At 39.9% G+C, this 19,712-nt stretch overlaps 1 protein-coding gene across 3 annotated transcripts in view; it reads left to right on the plus strand.

Annotated features, from left to right (window-relative positions):
- Nucleotides 1-19,712, plus strand: part of dtnbp1a (dystrobrevin binding protein 1a) — a 221,064-nt gene that overhangs the window by 100,526 nt on the left and 100,826 nt on the right. For 2 of the 3 annotated variants that reach the window (XM_078539223.1, XM_078539224.1), the window contains exons 6-7: nt 3,534-3,666; nt 9,536-9,558. The exons of the other annotated variant lie outside the window; for it this stretch is intronic. In XM_078539223.1, coding sequence (XP_078395349.1) covers nt 3,534-3,666; nt 9,536-9,558 — 156 coding nt within the window. The remainder of the gene's footprint in view (nt 1-3,533; nt 3,667-9,535; nt 9,559-19,712) is intronic. 3 annotated transcript variants of the gene reach the window in all.

Genomic DNA, 19,712 nt, shown 5'->3' on the forward strand with positions numbered 1-19,712 from the left:
CTTCCTCCTCCTTTACTCTTTTGCTTTAACATCATCCCAATTGATATTAAGGTAATTATAGTCCCCAATTGCACCACTCTATAATTCTTGCAAATGACTATGATTTCTTTGCAGATTTGCTTCTGTATGTTTCATTCTCTGAATCTCCCTCTGTGTCTCTCACTCGCTCTGTCTGGCGTGCAAGCACCTGCCCTCTCTCGCTTTCTCATGTAACACACGCACCCAGTAACGTGATCATATCCTTGTTGTTTCTCGATTCTCACCAAATGGATTATATTTCTGCCCCTTCAAGGACATTCTCTCTCTCCAACATCACATCAGTACCTTTTCTCCTTCCCTGTCTCCTCTGAGTATTTTGTATCCTTGAATATTAAGTGCCAGTCTTTACTATTTAAAAACATAACCTAAGAAATAGGAGCAGGAGTAAACCATACTGCCCCTCAAGCTGCTTCACCACTCAACATGATCATGGCTGATGATTGACCTCAACTCACTTCCCTGCCCACTCCCCACATCGCTTGAATCCCTGAAAGACCAAAATCGGTCTATCTCAGCCTTAACTATACTCAGTGATGGAGAATTTCAAAGGTTCACAGCCCTTTGAGTGAAGAAATTTCTCCTCATCTCAGGCCTAAATTATTGGCCTCTTATCCTGAGACCATGCCCTCATTTCTAGATTCCCCAGCCAGGGGAATCCACCTCTGTGTCTACCCTGGCAAGCACCTTCAGAATCTTTTATGTTTCAATGAGATTATCCCTCATTCTTCTAAAATCCTGAGAGTATAGGCCCAATTCACTCAGCACCTCATCACAGGACAACCTTTGCTGTATTGCCTCCAATGCGTATATGTTTCCTTAAATAAAGAATAATTAAATAAAATATGTCGGTCACTACTGCACACAATACTGCAGGTGTGGTCTCACCAAAGCACAATTGTACCGAGACTTCCTTATTCTTGTACTCCAATCCCCTTGCAATAAAGGCCAACAAGCTATTAGCCGTCCTAATTGCTTGTTGTACCTGCATGCTAACTTTGTGTTCCTTCTGAGTACACCCAAGTCCCCCTGAACATCGATATTTACCAGTTTTACGCCTTCTAAAAAATATTTTCCTTTCCCATTCTTATTACTGCAGCGAATAACTCTCACTTCCCCACATTTTGTTCCATTTACCACCTTGTTGCTCATTCATTCAACCTGTCTATATCATTTTGCAGCCTCTTTTGTATCCTTCTCACAGCTTACATTCCCACCTAGCTTTGTATTGTCAACAAATATAGACACATTACTCTGTTTCTTAATCTAAGTTATTAATATAGATTGTAAATAGCTAAAGCCCCTAGAACTGATCCTTGCACCATTCCACCAGTTACACCCTGCCAACTTAAAATTGACCTGTTTATTACCACTCCCTGCTTCCTGTCCGTTAACGAATCCTCTTTCCTTGCGGATACCCCAATCTCCACAAACCCTTATCTTGTGTATTAGCCTTTTGTGTGGAAATTTATTGAATGCATTTTAGAAATCTAAGTATACTACATCTTCTGGTTCCACTTTATCTATGCTGCTAGTTACATCCTTGAAAACATACCTTTTGAATAGGTGCCTCCTGCCCCAGAACTGGTGCCAAATGCCCCAAGCACCTGAAGCCCTTTGTCCTGTAACATGTCTGAAACCATGCATTGATCCTCCCTATTTTTCTATTTCTTCTTCTTGTTGGCACATGGCATTGTTAGTAATTGTGAGGTTAGCTTTGAGGTCCTATTTTTTAACTTCCTTCCTAGCTCTGAAAACCTCACCTCCTGTCTCAGTACCTGCTCTCTCCATGTCATCGGTACCGAAGTGCACCATGACTTCTGGCTCACTCCCTCCTGCAGAATATTCTGCACACTCTCCATGATGCCCTTTACGCTTGCAGCAGGGAGGCAACACACCATGCGGGATTCATGATCACGGATACAGAATTCCCAGTATGTCCCCTATCTGTGGAATCTTCTACAATGACTGCATTTATGTCCTTTGCAGTTCCCTCTTGTGCAACCCCTTTGCACTCCTTCAAAGTGTTGCAAAGCTGATTATGGGTTTGAGAGCGGCACGGATTGCAAAAATTCCTGCACCTCCTGCATCTTCCTACTCTTTCAGATGGCCACACATCATCTATCCTGAACCCTCTCTGCCTGTGGAATGACCACCTCCTGGACATATAATCCAGGAAACACTCATTCTCCTGACATTCCATAGTAGCTCCTGCTGCCCATCAAGCTTTGAAACCCTGAGCTCAAGCTCAAGCAACTGGAGACACTTCGTACACAAAAACAAAAACTCAGCATCTGCGGAGAGGAATACAGTTAACGTTTCGAGTCTGTATGACTCTTCACCAGAACTAAGGAAAAATAGAAAAGAGGTGAAATATAAGCTGGTTTAAGGGGGGATGGGACAGGTAGAGCTGGATAGAGGGCCAGTGATAGGTGGAGATTGCCAAAAGATGTCATAGCCAAAAGGACAAAGAGCTGTTGACGGTGGTGATATTAGCTAAGAAATGTGCTATGGTGACATTAAGGATAGAAAGCAGGACGAGCAAGGGACAGATAGCCCTAATGGGGGTGGGGTGGGGGGAAGGGATTGAAATAGGCTATAAGGTAGAGATAAAACAATGGATGGAAATACATTTAAAAATAATGGAAATAGATGGGAAAAGAAAAATATACATAAATTATTGGAAAAAGAGGGATCGGAAAGGGGGTGGGGATGGAGGAGAGAGTTCATGATCTAACGTTGTTGAACTCAATATTCAGTCCAGAAGGCTAAAGCACCTAGTCGGAAGATGAGGTGCTGTTCCTCCACTTCCCAAACATGTGGTATTCCAAGATGCATTAAGTGTCCTGAAGTTCCCACATGCTGTAAGAATTGCAAGCAATGGATCTTAGCTGCCCATTCATGATCGAAGAAAAAAATTCTTTATTCCCTCTTTTGTATCTAGTACCATATAAAAAGTATTAATTTTAATTAATACCCCTAGGTCTGCTCTATGCTAGTAGTCTAAATGATTCACCCAGTGTTAGACTTACCCTGACTGCAATTTTATTAATTAGCTAAACTGTAAATTTGACACAATTTATTGTTTAACGGTGCTCATATGAACTACTGCCCTAGTTTACAGAGAAAATATAACCTTAAACTATCATCCACCAATCATTTATCTGCTCTGCTCTCTAACATCACTCCTTGTTTTTTTTGGTGAACACCGTGAAAGGTCCGCTCCATTTCTGCTCTGATTTATCTGCAGCCGATGCTACTGCTGCCAGGTGTCTCTGTTTCCCGGTCCCTCACTTGGACCGCTCCTTGTTTTGTAAAAGAGCCGAATGGTGCCTCTTCCCTCACTCACCAAATTTCTGAGTTAAGTCCTCTGTTGAAGCAGTATTCTGTTAAGCTGGACTCCATTATGCTTATATGTTAGAACAGTTCACTATTAAATTATTTTCAAAGCAACAGCAGTATGTTTTAGATATTTGAACACTTTCCATTTATTGCAGCTCAATTGGAGGCAGATTTTGAAGAGTTAGAGGGTCACTTACATCACTTGGAGGATATCTGTGAACAATATGAACTTGAGCGTTATAAGCAATTGCAGATCCTTCAATTGGAAAACTACAAGAAAGAAAAGAGGTAACTAACACAAATATATTATTGCCCGGTTACTCTGCACTTTACCAGTATTTTAGTCACCTCTAGCAAAAATATGATTGCAGGAAGATGAACATTTTAAGGTTTCATGGAGTAAGAATTCTGGCAATCATGTGATTTTCTTTGTTTTCCCAATTCTTTTCTTTTGTTCTCTGCTCTAATGCATCAACAATTGACCAAACATTGTTGTAGTTACTTCAGCGTGATTGCTTTAACACATATTGGGTTTGTCTTAAAATAAAGTAATTATCTGCTGTTTTATCCTGGAACAAAAATAATGTTTTATCAGCCTGTGTTTCATAGTTTGGATTAAGAATAGTGACCAAGTGACCATAGTAACAACCCTGTTATTTTTTGATCAACCCAATTATTTCATAGTATCCATTAATCCATTTGCTGTTCATAAGTGCATCTAGTCACCTCTTGAACTGGTTTATACTTCCTTTTCAATGGCCTTTTCTGATAAATTGTTCCATCAATTTCCCTTCTTGCCCTTTACTTAATAATTTGGGTTCAGTAATTTTCAAGCTTGTAAATTAAACATGTGTCTTTGGTATCAGAGGACTTTGTTGTCTAATTTCAGCAAGAGCAAATTGCATCTCTATGACATTCATTATGTACACTTCATAAGACAATATACAGTAAGGGGGGACTCAGCAAGCAGTGGGGCATGGTGGGTGAGGGTGGATCCTTGAAGGTGGAGCGATGTCAGTGATTTCAATTCATAGGAAGAGATTGGTAATGTCAATGATCATAGGGCTGATTTAGGGTTGGGGGAGCATTGGATCAACAGCTGGAATGTGAACAAGTGGTAGATTTTATGAAGGATATACGTTCATTTATGGTGGGAATGAGGATGGTAGTGAGGACGACCTGGACAAAGGGACTGGGGTGGGACCTGAAAGGGAAATAGTTGAGTAGATGTCCTCCATTTCAAACAAGAGCAACTTGTATCTATATAACACCTTTAACGTAAAGTCCCAAGGCGCTTCACTGGAACATTATGAAACAAGGTATGACACCGAGCCACATAAGGAGATTATAGGACAGATGATCAAAAGCTTGGTCAAAGAATTGGTTTTAAGACATGCCTTAAAGGAGGAAAGCAAGATAGAGAGGCACTGAGGTGGAGGGAGTAAATTTGAGCTTGGGGCTTAGGCAACTGAAGGCACAGCCAGCAGTGGTGGAGCGATTATGGTTGGAAATGCACAGGGGCCAGAATTAGAGGAGCATAGATATATTGGAAGGTTATGGGGTTGGAGGAGATTTCATAGATAGCAAGGGGCAAGGCCATGGAGGGATTTGAAAACATGGATAAGAATTTTAAAATCAAGGCTTTGCTTGACTGGGAGCCAATTTAGGTCAGCGAGCACAGGGCTGATGGGGACTTGCTGCGAGTTATGACACAGGCAGCAGAGTTTTTGATGACCTCAAGTTTGTGGAGCGTAGGATGTGAGAGACCAGCCAGAAGTGCATTGGAATAGTCAAGTCTAGAAGAAACCGAGGCATAAATGAGGGTTTTAGCAGCAGATGAGTTGAGACAGGGGTGAAGACGAGTGATGTTATAGAGGTGTAAATAGGCTGTCTTAGAGATGACACGAATATGAGGTTGGAAGCTCATCTCAATCAAATGTGGCAGCAAAGTTGCAAACAGACTAGATTAATCTCAAAGTTGCCAGGGAGATGGCTGGAGTCGGTAGTTAGGAAATTTGGAGCGGGGACTGCAAAGAATGGCTTCAGTCTTTCCAATATTTAATTGGAAGACATTTCTGCTCATCCAGCATTAGTTAAATAGTCTGAGGAGTCTAGAGAGGTGGTGGTGGGGTAGAGCTGGGTGTCATCAGTGTACATGTGAAAACTAACTCCGTACCTTTAGATGATGTCACCAAGGGGCTGCATGAAGCTGAGAAATATGAGGGAAACATGAAAAAGAACATCAGCTTGTCTCATTTGGTGTTTGAAGTGAGGATATAGGTATTAGGAGGAGACAATTTGTTGTGAAAAGAAAGAGTTTGGAGTTCTTCCTGTACTGCACTGCTGCCAGTGTAAGGGGAATGATGGTGGCTGTTGTATCAGAGGAAGCATGGGAATATGGCACAGTCCAGGCTATGAATGGACAAGGACATAGGGCCTGGGGTTAAAGCAGTTGTTGAGATCAACGTGGAATTTGTGTCATCCTAGTGGATGATCAGACTTAGCAGAGGAATAAGCTTGAGAACAACTTGTGTTTGCATAAACTTCACAGATGCAAAAGGGGAAAAAAATAAATATTGTATCAAAGAAGGTAATATTAGGAGAGGTGACCAAAAGCTTGGGTTTTAAGAAGGGTCTTAAATGATTAAAAGGTGGAGAGGCAGAAGAATCTTCGGAGGAAGTTCAAGAACATGTGGCCTAAATGGCTGCAAGGCTACTAACGGTGTGCTAAGGAAGCAGGGGTTTGGAGAAGGGCAGCTTAGGATGTTATGTACATAAGAAGGAAAAAAGTCTTGAAGCAATTTAAACACAAGTATGAGAATTTTAAATTTGAGACTTTAGGAGACCAGGAGTCAGTATAGGTCAACGAGAACAGGGGTGAGGTGGGACTTAGTATATGCAGTAGAACTTTGGGTAAGTTGAAGTTAACAACTGTCAGGATCAACTTGAGACGGTGGCTGGGGAGAAGATAGAAGTTGTATAAGGATATGGAGTTTGTGGTAGGGGCCAAAGCTTCAGTCTTAATGTTTAGCTGAAGGAGACTGCAACTCATTAAAGACTGGATGCTAGACAGGCAACGCAGACAGTGGAGTTAGGACAAGTATGTTGCAAGGGATGAGAATGGGTGTTGTCAGCGCGTATATAGAAGCTGGCTCTGTTTCTGCAGGTGGTGTCTGGGGGAGCATGTAGGTAAAGAGGAAGAGGGGATTGAGCATTGATACTCAAACTCCAGACATAACTGTACAGGAGCGGGGGTGGAAGCCATTGTTCAAGATGCTGTAGCTGTATTAGGTAAGAGGGGAACCAAGTGAGGACAGTCTCACCTAGTTGGGCAACAAAGGAGAGACATTGAAAGAGAATGGTGGCGTGGTTGATCATGTCGAAGACAGGATAGAGGCCGCAAAAGAGTAATTCACCACGAATGCAGTCTGAGGATGTCATTTGTGGTTGGGGTCGTTTCAGTGCTCCGATGGGTAGAAACCTGATCGGCACAATTCAAGCAAGGAGCTGCAGGAATGATGGACATGGATTTGGGAAGTTGACAGGATTTTCAACGGCTTTGGAGAGGAAAGTGAAATTGGGGAGTAGTGTGCAAGGACAGATGTATTAAAGGTGGGTTTTTGAGGAGGGGTGATGGTGACAATTTTAAAATAGAGGGGGGCCTGTACCTGAGGAGAACAAACCGTTTACAATGTCAGCTAGCATTGATACCAGGAAGGGATTTTTGGTGGGCAATTGGAATGTGGCATTTTGCAAGAAGTACTAGATTTCCTAAAATCTGTGTGTGTCCCTTAGTATTCTTTTTCTGATGGTACAAAACTCCATTCCTTATCCCCCAATCTATCCCTCTCCCTGGCCACTGTTTTACATCTGAACCCGACATTTTACAACTTTGGAGTACTATTTGATCCTGAGTTGATCTTCTGACCCCACCTCCATCTTCGTAATATCACCCCAACTCATTTCTGCTGCTGAACCCTTGACTGTGCATTTGTTAATTCCAGACTTGACTATTCCAACACTCCCCTGGCTGACTTCCACCCTCTAAACTTTGGCTCATTCAAAATTCTGCTTTCTGTATCCTATCCGTCATCCCTGGTACTTACTGACCAACATTGACTCCCCGTCTTATAACACTTCAAATTTAAAATTCTCTCCTAGTATTCAATTCTTCCATGGCCTCATCTCTTCCTACCTTTGTAACTTCCTCTGGCTCTGCAGCCCTCTGATATCTTTGCATTACTAATGCTGCAACAACACTCAACACCATCCAGGACAAGACACCCCATTCACCACCTTAAACATCCACTCCCTCCATCGCTGACTCTCAGTGGCAGCAGTGTCTACCATCTACAAGGTACACTGCAGCAAATCACCAAGGCTCCTTCGACAGCACCTTCCAAACCTGTGACCTCTACCACCTAGAAGGACAAGGGCAGCAGATGCATGGGAACACCACCACCTGCAAGTTAACTATATTGACGTCCCTTCACTGTCACTCGGTCAAACTCCTGAAACTCTCTCCCTAACAGTACTGAGGGTGTACATACACCACGTGGGCTGCAGCCATTCAAGAAGGCAACTCACCACCACCTTAAGGGCAACTAGGGATGGGCAATAAATGCTGGCCTAGCCAGTGATGCCCGCATCCCCTGAAAGAATTTTTAAAATCCTCCAATTCTGGCCTTGTGTGTATCTCTGATTTTCATTGCCTCACCACTCATCATGCCTTTAGCTGCCTAGTCTGTAACTCTGAGATTCTGTCTGTAAACCTCTTGGGCCTCCCTACCTCTCTCGCGCCTTTTAAGACACTATTTAAAACCTACTACTTGGACCAGCTGTCCTCATATCCCTTTATGTGAACCAGTGTCAAATTTTGCATGATAATGTTCTGGTGAAGCATGTTGGAATGTTAAAGGCACTATATGAATGCAAGTTGGCGATGGTCTAGAAACTTTGGATTGAATTTCACAATGCCATGTATATAATTGGATGCAGTGATATTGATGGGGTTATGGTGAATGAAGTTGAGGATACAGGAAAAGGAGAAGGGGATATAAACATTTTCACCATTTCTGAAAATGTTACATTGATAGTAAACCACCGTAAACTGATAGCTGCCAGACTTCTTCAGTCTCATACAGACTTGAATCTGGCTCTCACCTGCTTGAATTGTATCAGTCTTAAAACCCAGCGAGTTAAGTGTCCAGGATCCAGATGGGGTACCACTTTTGAAACACATTTATCGTGAGTTGGTGACAGGACAGAGTTCAGAAAATGGAGTTCCAACTTTGAAATTTTCCCATTATGTTCTTTGGTGGGAACAAAAGACTGATTTTAGAAATTTGAGAAAACACCCTAAATTGTGATGATACATGTTCCAAGTTCTTTTTCCAAAAAGAGATCTGTAACTTCCAATAGAATTTTTCATGATGAATATTAAAGTATGGGACAATTATTCAGTGTTCATTCTTTTTGCAAAGCAACACTATTCACCATGAAGCAATTATTTCTATTACCATCTTCTCCAAAAAATTATCAGGGCTACTAATTTTAAAATTACACACAAAATAACATTTACTTTTAACTGAATTGCCGAGCTATGTGAAACACCTTTCTGACAATGAATATTAGCAGGTCTTGCCAATTTTATGTTTGGCTTGTAGCTGACTGCATGAGACCTGGGTTTGGGGAGCCAAGTGGCATTAGCATGGGTCATATGGAATATAAGAACACACCAAACTGAGAAATTAGGGCATGACTGTGTTTAACAGCTCTTCACTTGTTGGAACAGATAAAAGATGGAAATCACAATGTTTTATGGATTGTCAAAATGACACCATCTTGACCTGGTTTTCTCCTTTTAGTATATTCCCTCACTAGATGAGAAGAGCAACTGTTAATCTGTAACATTGATTTTGTTACGTTCAATTTGTTGCTATTAAAAGTAGGGAATGTAATTGCACCTTCATAAATTTAACAAGCTGTATTTTTAGTTTATAGTCATTTTTAATAATCTATGAAGACAAAATATTTTGTAACTAGTAAAGCGGTTCAACAAAAGATTACTTGTTGATTTTTCAATAATTGACTTGAACATTGCAATAATTCTAAATGAAACATGCGCATGTTAACATCTATTTTATTTTCTTGATAGGAAAAAAATTGAAGCTTTGAAAGGTAGGGTTTCTTCATATTTGACGATCTTGCTTTTATTAACTGTCATGATGGCAGAAATCCATTTCCAGAAATTGCTTAGAACATAGTATAAATATCATTTTACTGCCAGAGGGCAACTGTTAAATCCAAATTACAATTTAATAAGTTGATTGCTAGCATGTTTCTGAAGAGAACTGAACAATCACATTGGGGAAATGGCATGCTTTTCACTTGGGCTTTACCTTAATTGCTGTCACTATCTTGCCAACTTGAGAAAAGTCTGAGCAACTGTAAATGGGGAAAGTTCCTTTGCAAGTACACTAGGCAGGATATGATTTCACCTTTTGTTTTGAAAACTACACGTGAGCTGCATACTTCACAAGATTTGGACTAAAATAAAATTTGACCTCAATGGTGAGGGACTGCTCAGTTAATTGCACATTAGGCTTAGTTTTAAACCTTTTATTTGTCAGTTTGTTTTTGCTAAAACATTTTTGTTTATTTCAAATGCGTATTTTACATGGAATGCTACACATAGTTGTGCGGTTTTAAATTTGGAAGACAGCTTTGAAGAACTAAATGGATGTTTTACTGCCCTGAAATAATTTTATCCTAAAGTTTATGTCCATGTACAGATGGTTAATGGTTAGGGTGAGTTAAAATTTACCTCCTTTTGTTGTATGAACGCAGAAAAGTTATCAACTGAGTTCAAATGGAGCACGATAGTGTCTTCTTCGAACTGAGAGTTACACTTATCAAAACACAGCTTTGCAGTTAGGATTCAGTGGTATTCCAAAACTTTGATATGAATATGGTTTTCATATGGTTCATTGCTTTAGAAAGTGATTTCTATGATGCCATAACATGAATAATGTGGCTTGTGTAGTCTTTGCAAAATGTAGTTGCTGCATTATCTGGGCAACTAACTGTTGCATTCTTGTTAATTCCTACATTGGATTTTTACTTGAGTATGAGTATAACTACATTGTGAAATCTTGTTTTTTATGTCTTTATCTATGTAAGTGGATATGTAGAACCATCTGCTTCTGAACAGTTCTCTATAATACTAATGAAAATTTCTGTAGTCTACCATTATGTATTTTTTGAACAAAGCATAAACAAGGTTGATTTACAAAAATAGTTCAGCTTTTCTTTATTAATCCTGAGGGCTTTCATACATACTACATTCTTGTGTTTGGAACCCCTAAGAAATCCAAATTGCCAGCAAATAAAAGCACAGGACCATAGATATTTATACAAAATAGGCCATTGGTCCCATTCTGTTCATGTTAGCTCTTTGCTAGAGCAGTCTAAAACCAATCTCTCTGCCACATGCTCTCCGCATAGATCTTCATGATCCTATTAAAAGATGCAGTGGCCTCTGCCTCAACCACTCCCTGTGACAGAGTGTTCTATTCTTTAAAATTCAATGTAAGGGAAGTTTTCCGAACCCCTCTATTTGGTCTTTTAGTGACCATTTTAAATTGACTTTCTCCTCAGCCAAATGGCCTAGTTTTTCCTATTCAGCCTATCAGAACCCTTCAGAAATTTAAGTGTCTAATAAATCTCTTCTTAGCAGTCATAGCCCTGGTGTCTCCAGCCTCTATAGTAGTTGCCAGTAGCAGTTTCTGCAGGCAACATGTGGTGTGCAGATGTCAGCTCAGATGCCACTCAATGCTCAGCACTAACAATCCACATATCTCCAAAACTCTTAATTCCTAAACCCTCACCCTAAGCTTTTAGAACCCTAACCTGACTTGTGATGATAGTAGCTGTGTTGTCAATAGCCACTCTGATTTATAAAACCAAAAATTACATTGACCTTTTTCGCCTTGTCGTTTTCGGGGAATTAGATGTTTGAACCACTAATTCTCACTCCTTTTATGTGTGACTTTCAGGATCTTTTTATTGAGTGTGCAATCCCATTCTTTTTTACTTCCCAAAATGTATTTTGCATTTGCATTAAAATCCTTGTCCCATCTGTCTTCACATTCTGCTAGCTATTTTTTCACAGCCCTCCTTGCTCTTTGCCAAACCACCTGCTTTTGTGACACCAGCATTTTTTCATGTTTTGTTCCATATGTTCAAGTCCAAATCAGCTTCATATACCAAGGATTACACCATCCCCCCGCCTCCCACCAACTTCCTGGGCCAGGGGGCCATTGCACTCGGCGACTCCATGGGCCAAAGAGGGGTCTCGGGGCAAAGGCAACCTCGCCCTGCTGCCATTGGATGAGTTACCTCTCCCATCACCAGCACCTGCCTGCCTGTCCGCAGCAAAGAAAAAAATTCCAACTACCTTGCGAAGGTGCCTCAAATTGGAGGCATACTCTTGTTTGTGAAGCCCTAACAGCAGCCACCTCTCTGGTGGCTCTGCTGAGGCTACAGGAAGCATGGAGAGCCAGCTTCCATCCTTAATTAGACCCGTATTTGGTCCCAGTGTCAGGACTTGCCCCCTGTGGGTAAAAAATTGGCCATCGAGTCTGTGTCAGCTCTTTTGAAGAGCAGTCCAATTAATTGCATTCTCCTGCCCTTGTCCATGTCTCCACAAACCATAATCACTCAAAGCATAAAGAAAGTTTATTCATTTAGCTTCTGGTTCTTTTGCTAATCTCTTTAAATCTATGCCCTCTGGCCAAAGACCCTTCAGCCATTAGAAACAATTTCTCTTTAGTTTATTTAAACCTTTCATGATTTTAAACATCTGTATCTTGGCCTTCTCTGCTGTAAGGAGAAGTTATTATCACCCCTTTAATCCCATCTATATCTTTTCTGATTAAGCATGTAATGTATGACTTTATCAGATGCCTTTTTGAAATTTCATATATAAAACATCTACTGCACTATCTTCGTTAACTCTATTACTTAAAGAACTCAAATCAGGTTAGTCAACACATTTTGCCTTTAACAAATCTGTGCTGTTGCCTCTTATTAACCCATGCACCTCTTAAGTGTCCTTGGCGACTCTAGTAGATCTGCCACCATTGGCTTGTACTTTGCACGCTTTTCAGAAGCTTCTCCCACAAAGATGAGTTGTGGCGGGAACGCACCACAGAGTTACAGTGTCTTTGCTTTTTATTCAATTTTTGTTCAGCAACTCCTGGAGCCGCAAGTTATAATCACAACCTTCTCTGGCCCATTTTATGACGGTTGTTTTGGGGGTTTTTTGTTTGCCTCTCCTATCAGTCCAGCCCACACCCTGGTCACTCGCCTTCCCCAATTGAGCTAACCTGGTACTGGTCTGCACCTCTTAAGTGTCCTTGGCAAGACTCTAGTAGATCTGCCACCATTGGCTTGTACTTTGCATGCTTTTCAGAAGCTTCTCCCACAAAGATGAGTTGTGGCGGGAACGCACCACAGAGTTACAGTGTCTTTGCTTTTTATTCAATTTTTGTTCAGCAACTCCTGGAGCCGCAAGTTATAATCACAACCTTCTCTGGCCCATTTTATGACGATTGTTTTGGGGGTTTTTTGTTTGCCTCTCCTATCAGTCCAGCCTACACCCTGGTCACTCGCCTTCCCCAATTGAGCTAACCTGGTACTGGTCCACTTGATGTGCTGTCCCACTCGTGGAACTGACAGGCTATGTGCCACAATCTCACCATGAGGGATCCATCTGCTCACCAGCACTTTGAAGAGACAGCACCAAGCTAGAGCTCAAGTAAAGTTTTTCTTTACAATTACCATGCTGCATTTTCAATGTGCTCTGATCAAGGGTCTTCACATGTCATGTTGCATGATCTAAGACTGTTCAACATGTCATATCTGTACTTAATCTTGCTGCCAACTGTTTTACCACCATTGATCACCATGTCATGTTATTATGATTTTATAATACCTTGGGCTTATTTACTACAGAAGACAGTAGTGTTAGGAAGGTATAGTAATTTTCATAATGTTATTTGGAATTTATCGTAGAGTAATAGTGGGGTCTGTGTCTATGTATTTGTGTCTGCGTCTGTGTGTAGGACTTAATTGAATTAGAGACAGCTGGTCTGAAGGCTTTGATGTAAGAAGAGAAGCTAGGTTTGAAATGCTAAATAGATACACGGGTGAAGTTTTAGAATGTGGGTTGTAAAGGGAACATTTGCATTTTTAAATAAACCAGTGTAGCTTGAATTCAAAAGAGAGGGTGAAATGTTTCACCTAGCCAGGAGAAGTTAAGAAACAGTGTTTATTTTCCCCAAAGATTACTGGTAAAATTGGTACTATGAAATATTTTCATGATTAGAAAGATAAAGTCCAAAGACACATTGAAACAATTGGATTTACATTAAAAAGGGGGGAACATGTATAAAGTAGATGAGGTTATGTGTAAGCGGGAAGGCATTCTAAAATCTAATATATTTGAAATTGCTTGATTAGTTTGGAGTTGGTGAATCTTAAAGTTATGAGTACGAGAAACACTTGAATTCAGGAGTTGGTGAGAGGTTTTTAAGTGGTGAGGCTGCAGTATGGGTTTGGAAGTTGCTAAGACTTGTCTGGAAGTTGAAGTTATAATTTTGGTTTGTTTACATAAGGCAAATAAAGCTAACTTTATGGAGTTGGCAGATAAGTTACACTTAGAGTTACCAGCAGGGGTAAGGAAATCAGTCATAGTTGAAGGTATAGCACAGCATTTGAAATTGGAAGGATTACCTGAGAGACCAAGTTCTCCAAGGGGTGATTCATTGGAATGGGCTCTAATTCAGTTGCAAATGAAAAAAGTGGAATTAGAGGCAACAGAAAAAGAAAGGGCAGAGAAAGAAAAAGAAAAGGAAAGAGAAAGAGCATTCCAAAGGGAACAGGCAGAAAGGCAGGAGAGAGAAAGAAAACAGGAAAGGGAATTAGAAATGGAGAGGTTAGAAAAGGAGGAAAGAGAAAAAGAGAGAATTCCAACTTAACCGGCTGGCAGTTAAAAAAGAAACACCAGAAGGTGCAGAAGGACTTATTTCCAGATAAGAACCCGATGGGGAGATGTTTAAATTTATTCAAGCTTTTCCAAAGCTTGAAGAAAGAGATGTTGAAGCATTCTTTACTTCATTTGAGAAGATAGCTAAACAGATTAAATGGCCACTGGAAAACTGGACATTGTTGGTTGCAGTCCAGGTTGGTGGGTAGAGCACATGAGGTTTATTCTTCATTGTCAAAAGAAATGTCAGTGAACTATGATGTGGTAAAGAAGTCTATTTTGAGTGCATGTGAGTTAGTTCCTAAGGCAAACAGGCAAAAATTTAGGAACATTTAGGCAAACTAATTCTGAATTTGAAAGAGTAAAACAAAGTAATTTTGACTGGTGGATACGGGCATTAAACATAGAGATAACATATGCACCTCTTAGAGAAGTGATTCTTTTGGAAGAATTTAAAGATTCAATTCCTTCAGTAGTGAGAACTCATGTGGAGGAACAGAGGGTTAAAACGGTAAGGCAAGCAGCAGACATAGCTGATGACTATGAGTTTGTTCATAGAGCTAAACCTTTTTTTTTGCCACCCTTTTAAATCAGAGAAAGATAGAAAGTGGGAAGGTGAAAGGAAGGTAGGTAGTCAGGGAAGAGAAGGAGTAGGTGGAAATTCGCAGGAAGTTTTTTCTGAGAATAAAAAGGAAGGTGCTGAGGGTAGAAGTGACATTTGAAAGCTCAGGTGTTTTCATTGTAATAAAGTTGGACACAAAACCTGTGTGTTGGAAATTGCAGGGAAAATCTGTTGGGATTATTAGGGTACAGAAAAGTTCTGGAAGTATAAGTACTGTAGGTTCTAAGGTTCAGGCACAGGATAAACCAGTGGTTTCTGTACAGGTAAAACAGGAAGAATCAGTGATAGGTTAAGAAGTGGGAATGCGTTCACAATTTACCCAAGAGAATTCTGAGGAGCAGGTTGCAGAAATGTTTAAAGATTTTGTGTGTGAAGGGAAAGCCTTTCTGTATGCACAGGGTAGAGTAGGTAAAGATGTTAAAGTTTTAAAATTAGTCGATCCTTAATGTTGTGGGATAGTGACGTTTGTTGTTCAGAGGGAGTATTGCAGGAGCAGGTGATAAGTGGTGTTCATGGAGATGCTAAACCTATTCCATTGTAAAAGGTAAATTTAATGAGCAAGTGGAAAACCGGTGAGGTGATTATTGGAGCCATGGAAAAACTTCCCATTGCAAGGGTTTAATTTATTTTGGGTAATGATATTCAATGATCGAAAAGGACATTTTGGGCCTGCTGTTAGCATTGCAGCATATTGAAATTTATGTTGCAAACAATTCATCAGAAACAATTGTTTATATAGACCCCAATCCTTTAAAGTTTCTAGACAAATTTTGAGACAAAAGTGCAAGGCTGTTCAGATGGAGTTTATTACTGCAACCATTTAATCTGCAGATTATACATGTGGCTGGATGAGAAAATCTGATTGCAAATGCATTGTCAAGAGTTTGAAGCTTGAAGGGAAAATTGGACATTTAAAAACCTGGATACTGAACTGGAATGATTTCTGTTGATACCAAGGATCTGCATATATATTGTTATGCATCTGGTAATGTAACAGTGTAATAAGTATAGGAGGTAGTGTAAGATGGGTTCAGAAAATGAAGCCGTCTTTTTAAATTATGACCGTCCATTTCTTTTTTTTTAGTAAGGAGGGGGATGTCAGGAAGCTATAATAATTTTCATAATGTTATTTGGAATTTATTGTAAAGTAGAGTAATAGGGGGTCTGTATCTGTGTATGTGTGTGTGCAGGACTTAATTGAATTAGAGACAGCTGGTCTGAAGGCTTTGATGTAAGAGAAGCTAGGTTTGAAATGCTAAAGAGGTAAACATGGGTGAAGTTTTAGAACATGAGATGTAAAGGGAACATTTGCATTTTTGAATAAACTAGGGTAGCTTGAATTCAAAATAGGGGGTGAAATGTTTCGCCTAGCCAGGAGAAATTAAGAAACAGTGTGTTTATTTTTCCCAAAGATTACTGGTAAATTGGCACTGTGGAAGATTTTTATCATTAGAAAGGTAAAGTCCAAAGACATATTGAAACAATTGGATTTACAATAAAAAGGGAGGAGTATAAAGGAGATGAGTTTATGTGTAAGGAGAAAGGAATTCTAAGATCTAACAAATGTGAAAAGCCTAAAACCTCCAACATCTCAGCCTCAAGCTGCTATCTACATGGAACCAAAGCTGAGAAAACTCACTTTGAATTCGACTGTGCAGAGTGGGCCTTAACGGATGTAACTGGGAGTTAGATTAACTAGGGGAGCTAGGAGTTATCATAGTAATTTGTAAACCTATGTATGAGCTTAAAATCATTTTTTTTATTCATAAAGATTTAGTTTAGTTTTGTAAGAAACATATAAGAGACTGTGGTCTTATTACTACTGAATTCAAGGCACGCAACTTGAAATAAATACAAATTGTAAAATAGTTGTGGCAGTTGTTTCAAGTTTCCTTCTGGGATTTGAACAACTCAGCATTTGCCATCCGCTGTGCCATAACACAAGGCACCAATCATTCATAAGGGATTGGGTAAATATGTTGTGGATTCATTTATTAAGATTGTGCACATGAGAACAGTTATACATAGGTATAAAGCTTAAAGGCATCAGAGCTGTGTGTATGCTCTGCTCAAAGCAAAAATGAAACTAAAACTGGATCACACGACACATCGCCCTTCTTGTGACGTCATGCTGATATCCCTTGGAGGCATATTCCAACACTTACCATGTTTATACATTTTCCCTTTTTGAATAAGGGAATAACATTCTCAATCCTCCAGTCCACTGATACCTCTCCTATATCCAAGGAGGATTGAGAAATTGTGGTCAGAGCTTCTGCTATCTCCAACCTTGTTTTCCTCAACAACGTAGGATGCATCCCATCTGGAGCTGGTGGCTTGTTAACTTTGAGTGATGCCGATCTTTTCAGCACCTTTTTATTTTTATCCCATCCAATATCTCTACTCCCTCCACTACTGCAACATTAACTTCGTCCTCTTCTTTGGTGAAGGGAGATGAAAAATACTCATTCATTATCTCAGTCATGCCTTCTGCTTCCACAAGATAATTTCCTTTTTTATTCCTAATAGGCCCACCATTCTTTTAACTGTCCTTTTACTTTTCATGTTTATAAAATATTTTTGGATTCCCTCTTTTCCTCAATTTTTTCTCATACTCTTGATTTGCTTTTTTTGTATCATTTTTTTAATTCTCCCCTACGCAATCCATTCTGCCTAATTTTCTTCTTCCTCCTTATAAGATATGCTTGATTTGTACCTAGATTATCTTTGCTCATCGACTGTTTTCCTGGCCAGTCTTTGTTTCTTGTCTACCTGTATTGGACCCCTTTTTAAATTACTGAAATTGGGCCCTCTTCATTTTTGATCTTTCATTGTCCCTTTCCACAATTGCTTTAAACTTAATTACATCATATTCACTATTACCCAGATTTTCTCATATTGAAGCACACTCCAATTTCCCCTACTTCATTCCCCAGAGCTTGATCCAGCATTGTTTCTTTCCTCTTTGGGCTAGAAACATACTGATTAAGAAAGTTTTCTTGTACATATTTAAGGAATTCATCACTCTCCCTGCCCTTTGCACTGTTTTTCTCACAGTCTTTATTGGGGTAATTGAAGTCCTCTATTATTTTTACATTTCTTTGAACTTTGCTGACAGACTTTTTCCTCTAACCCCTTTTACTTATTTGTAGAGGCAACTTTTCAAATGTGGCCATAAGTTTCCTAAGATTTAGCTCCGTGTTGTCCAAAACTGTGCTACTCACACCCTGTCCTGCATTGCCAGTCATTACCTGTCACTGCTGAAATTTATTATCTGCCTATTCCCTAGTATGTTGCTTCAAAATTTATGTCACTTAAAAATTCCTGCATGGCTTCATCCCACTTTCCATCTCCAATTCCCTCCATCCTTAGCCTAAGCTGTCGCTCTTCACTCTTCCAACTAGCCTACTGTGCATTTACTTTCCCCCATGCTTCTTTCTTTGCACCACATCAGTGCCAGAGCCTTCAGGTAGCACTCCTTAGTTTCAACTTGCTTCCTCAGCCCTTCTGCAATGCTACATCTCCCCCATCTTCAAAAGCCTCCTCAAAACCTCATTGTTCAGTCATGCCTTTGTTTGCTTCCCATAATTCTAACCCCCTACTCATTGTTCATGCCTTTGCAAAATGCATTTTGCTACATTGAAAGGAACTATGTATTATAAGTGCAAGTTAACTATTGTACCAAGCGAGAATTAATTACACATTTAGTACTGCAATCTCCCCTGCTCTCTTGAATATTGAATGTTTTAGATCAGAAATGAGTGGATAAATTGGCTGTGGTATAATAGTGTGTGCTGCCTAATACATGGGACATAGTGGGAAAGGATACTACTCTACTATTTACTGCTAAATCATGATTGAAAACGGTTATTTGAAAAATACATTAAAAAGACAGGTCAGGTTAAAAGAGTGAAAATGAGCCATCATCTAGATCTTTCAGTAGAATTGAAAGTGAGTTGCTGACAGCAGCCAGTAAAAGGGGAAAGAAATTTGAGTGAAACTCTAATACTCAGCAAGACCTGATCTAGATCCCAAGTTCATGTAATCTATTGAAGAAAGGCTCCTTTAGTCCCTGGCTGTAAGTGTAAAATACTGTTTACAGTCCATTTCAATCATGATCTGGTAGGGTAGGCAGCAACGGGGTCAGCAACATGTTTCTGTCTGACAAATGAGAAATGGATGAGGTTCATTCCCCAGGGCAATGTCCTGACCAATCAGAGTCAACCTGCCCAGTTGAATATGAACAAAGCTGGGCGGTTACCTGTTCCATGCTGCATTCTCCATGACAACGCCTTCACCAATTAGAGTCCACTTGCCAACCTGTCAGCACTCTTCTCATGCAGTGTAAATTGTTGTTCCCATTAGGGTTTGAATATTCTTGTGAGCTACCCTGATGAGTGCAAGGCAAAAAGCTTTGATAGCATGTCTCCTTTTTAAACAAAAATTGATACATTTTATTTGTGGGTAAATCAAACTTACGCTTGAATAAGAGAGACAATGTTCATTAAGTAAGACTGAAATTTTTTTTATTTCATTCACTCTCCAGAGCTGCAGTCCAAAGTTGTGCGTTTAACACTACATTCGCTACATACACATATTTATTACAAATTCAATTGGATTTTCAACTTAAGTTCAATTTGTTAGAATGTTACTGCAGATTTA

Source organism: Cetorhinus maximus, chromosome 3 (assembly GCF_964194155.1).
Source record: "Cetorhinus maximus chromosome 3, sCetMax3.hap1.1, whole genome shotgun sequence".
NCBI classification, from domain to species: Eukaryota; Metazoa; Chordata; class Chondrichthyes; order Lamniformes; family Cetorhinidae; genus Cetorhinus; species Cetorhinus maximus.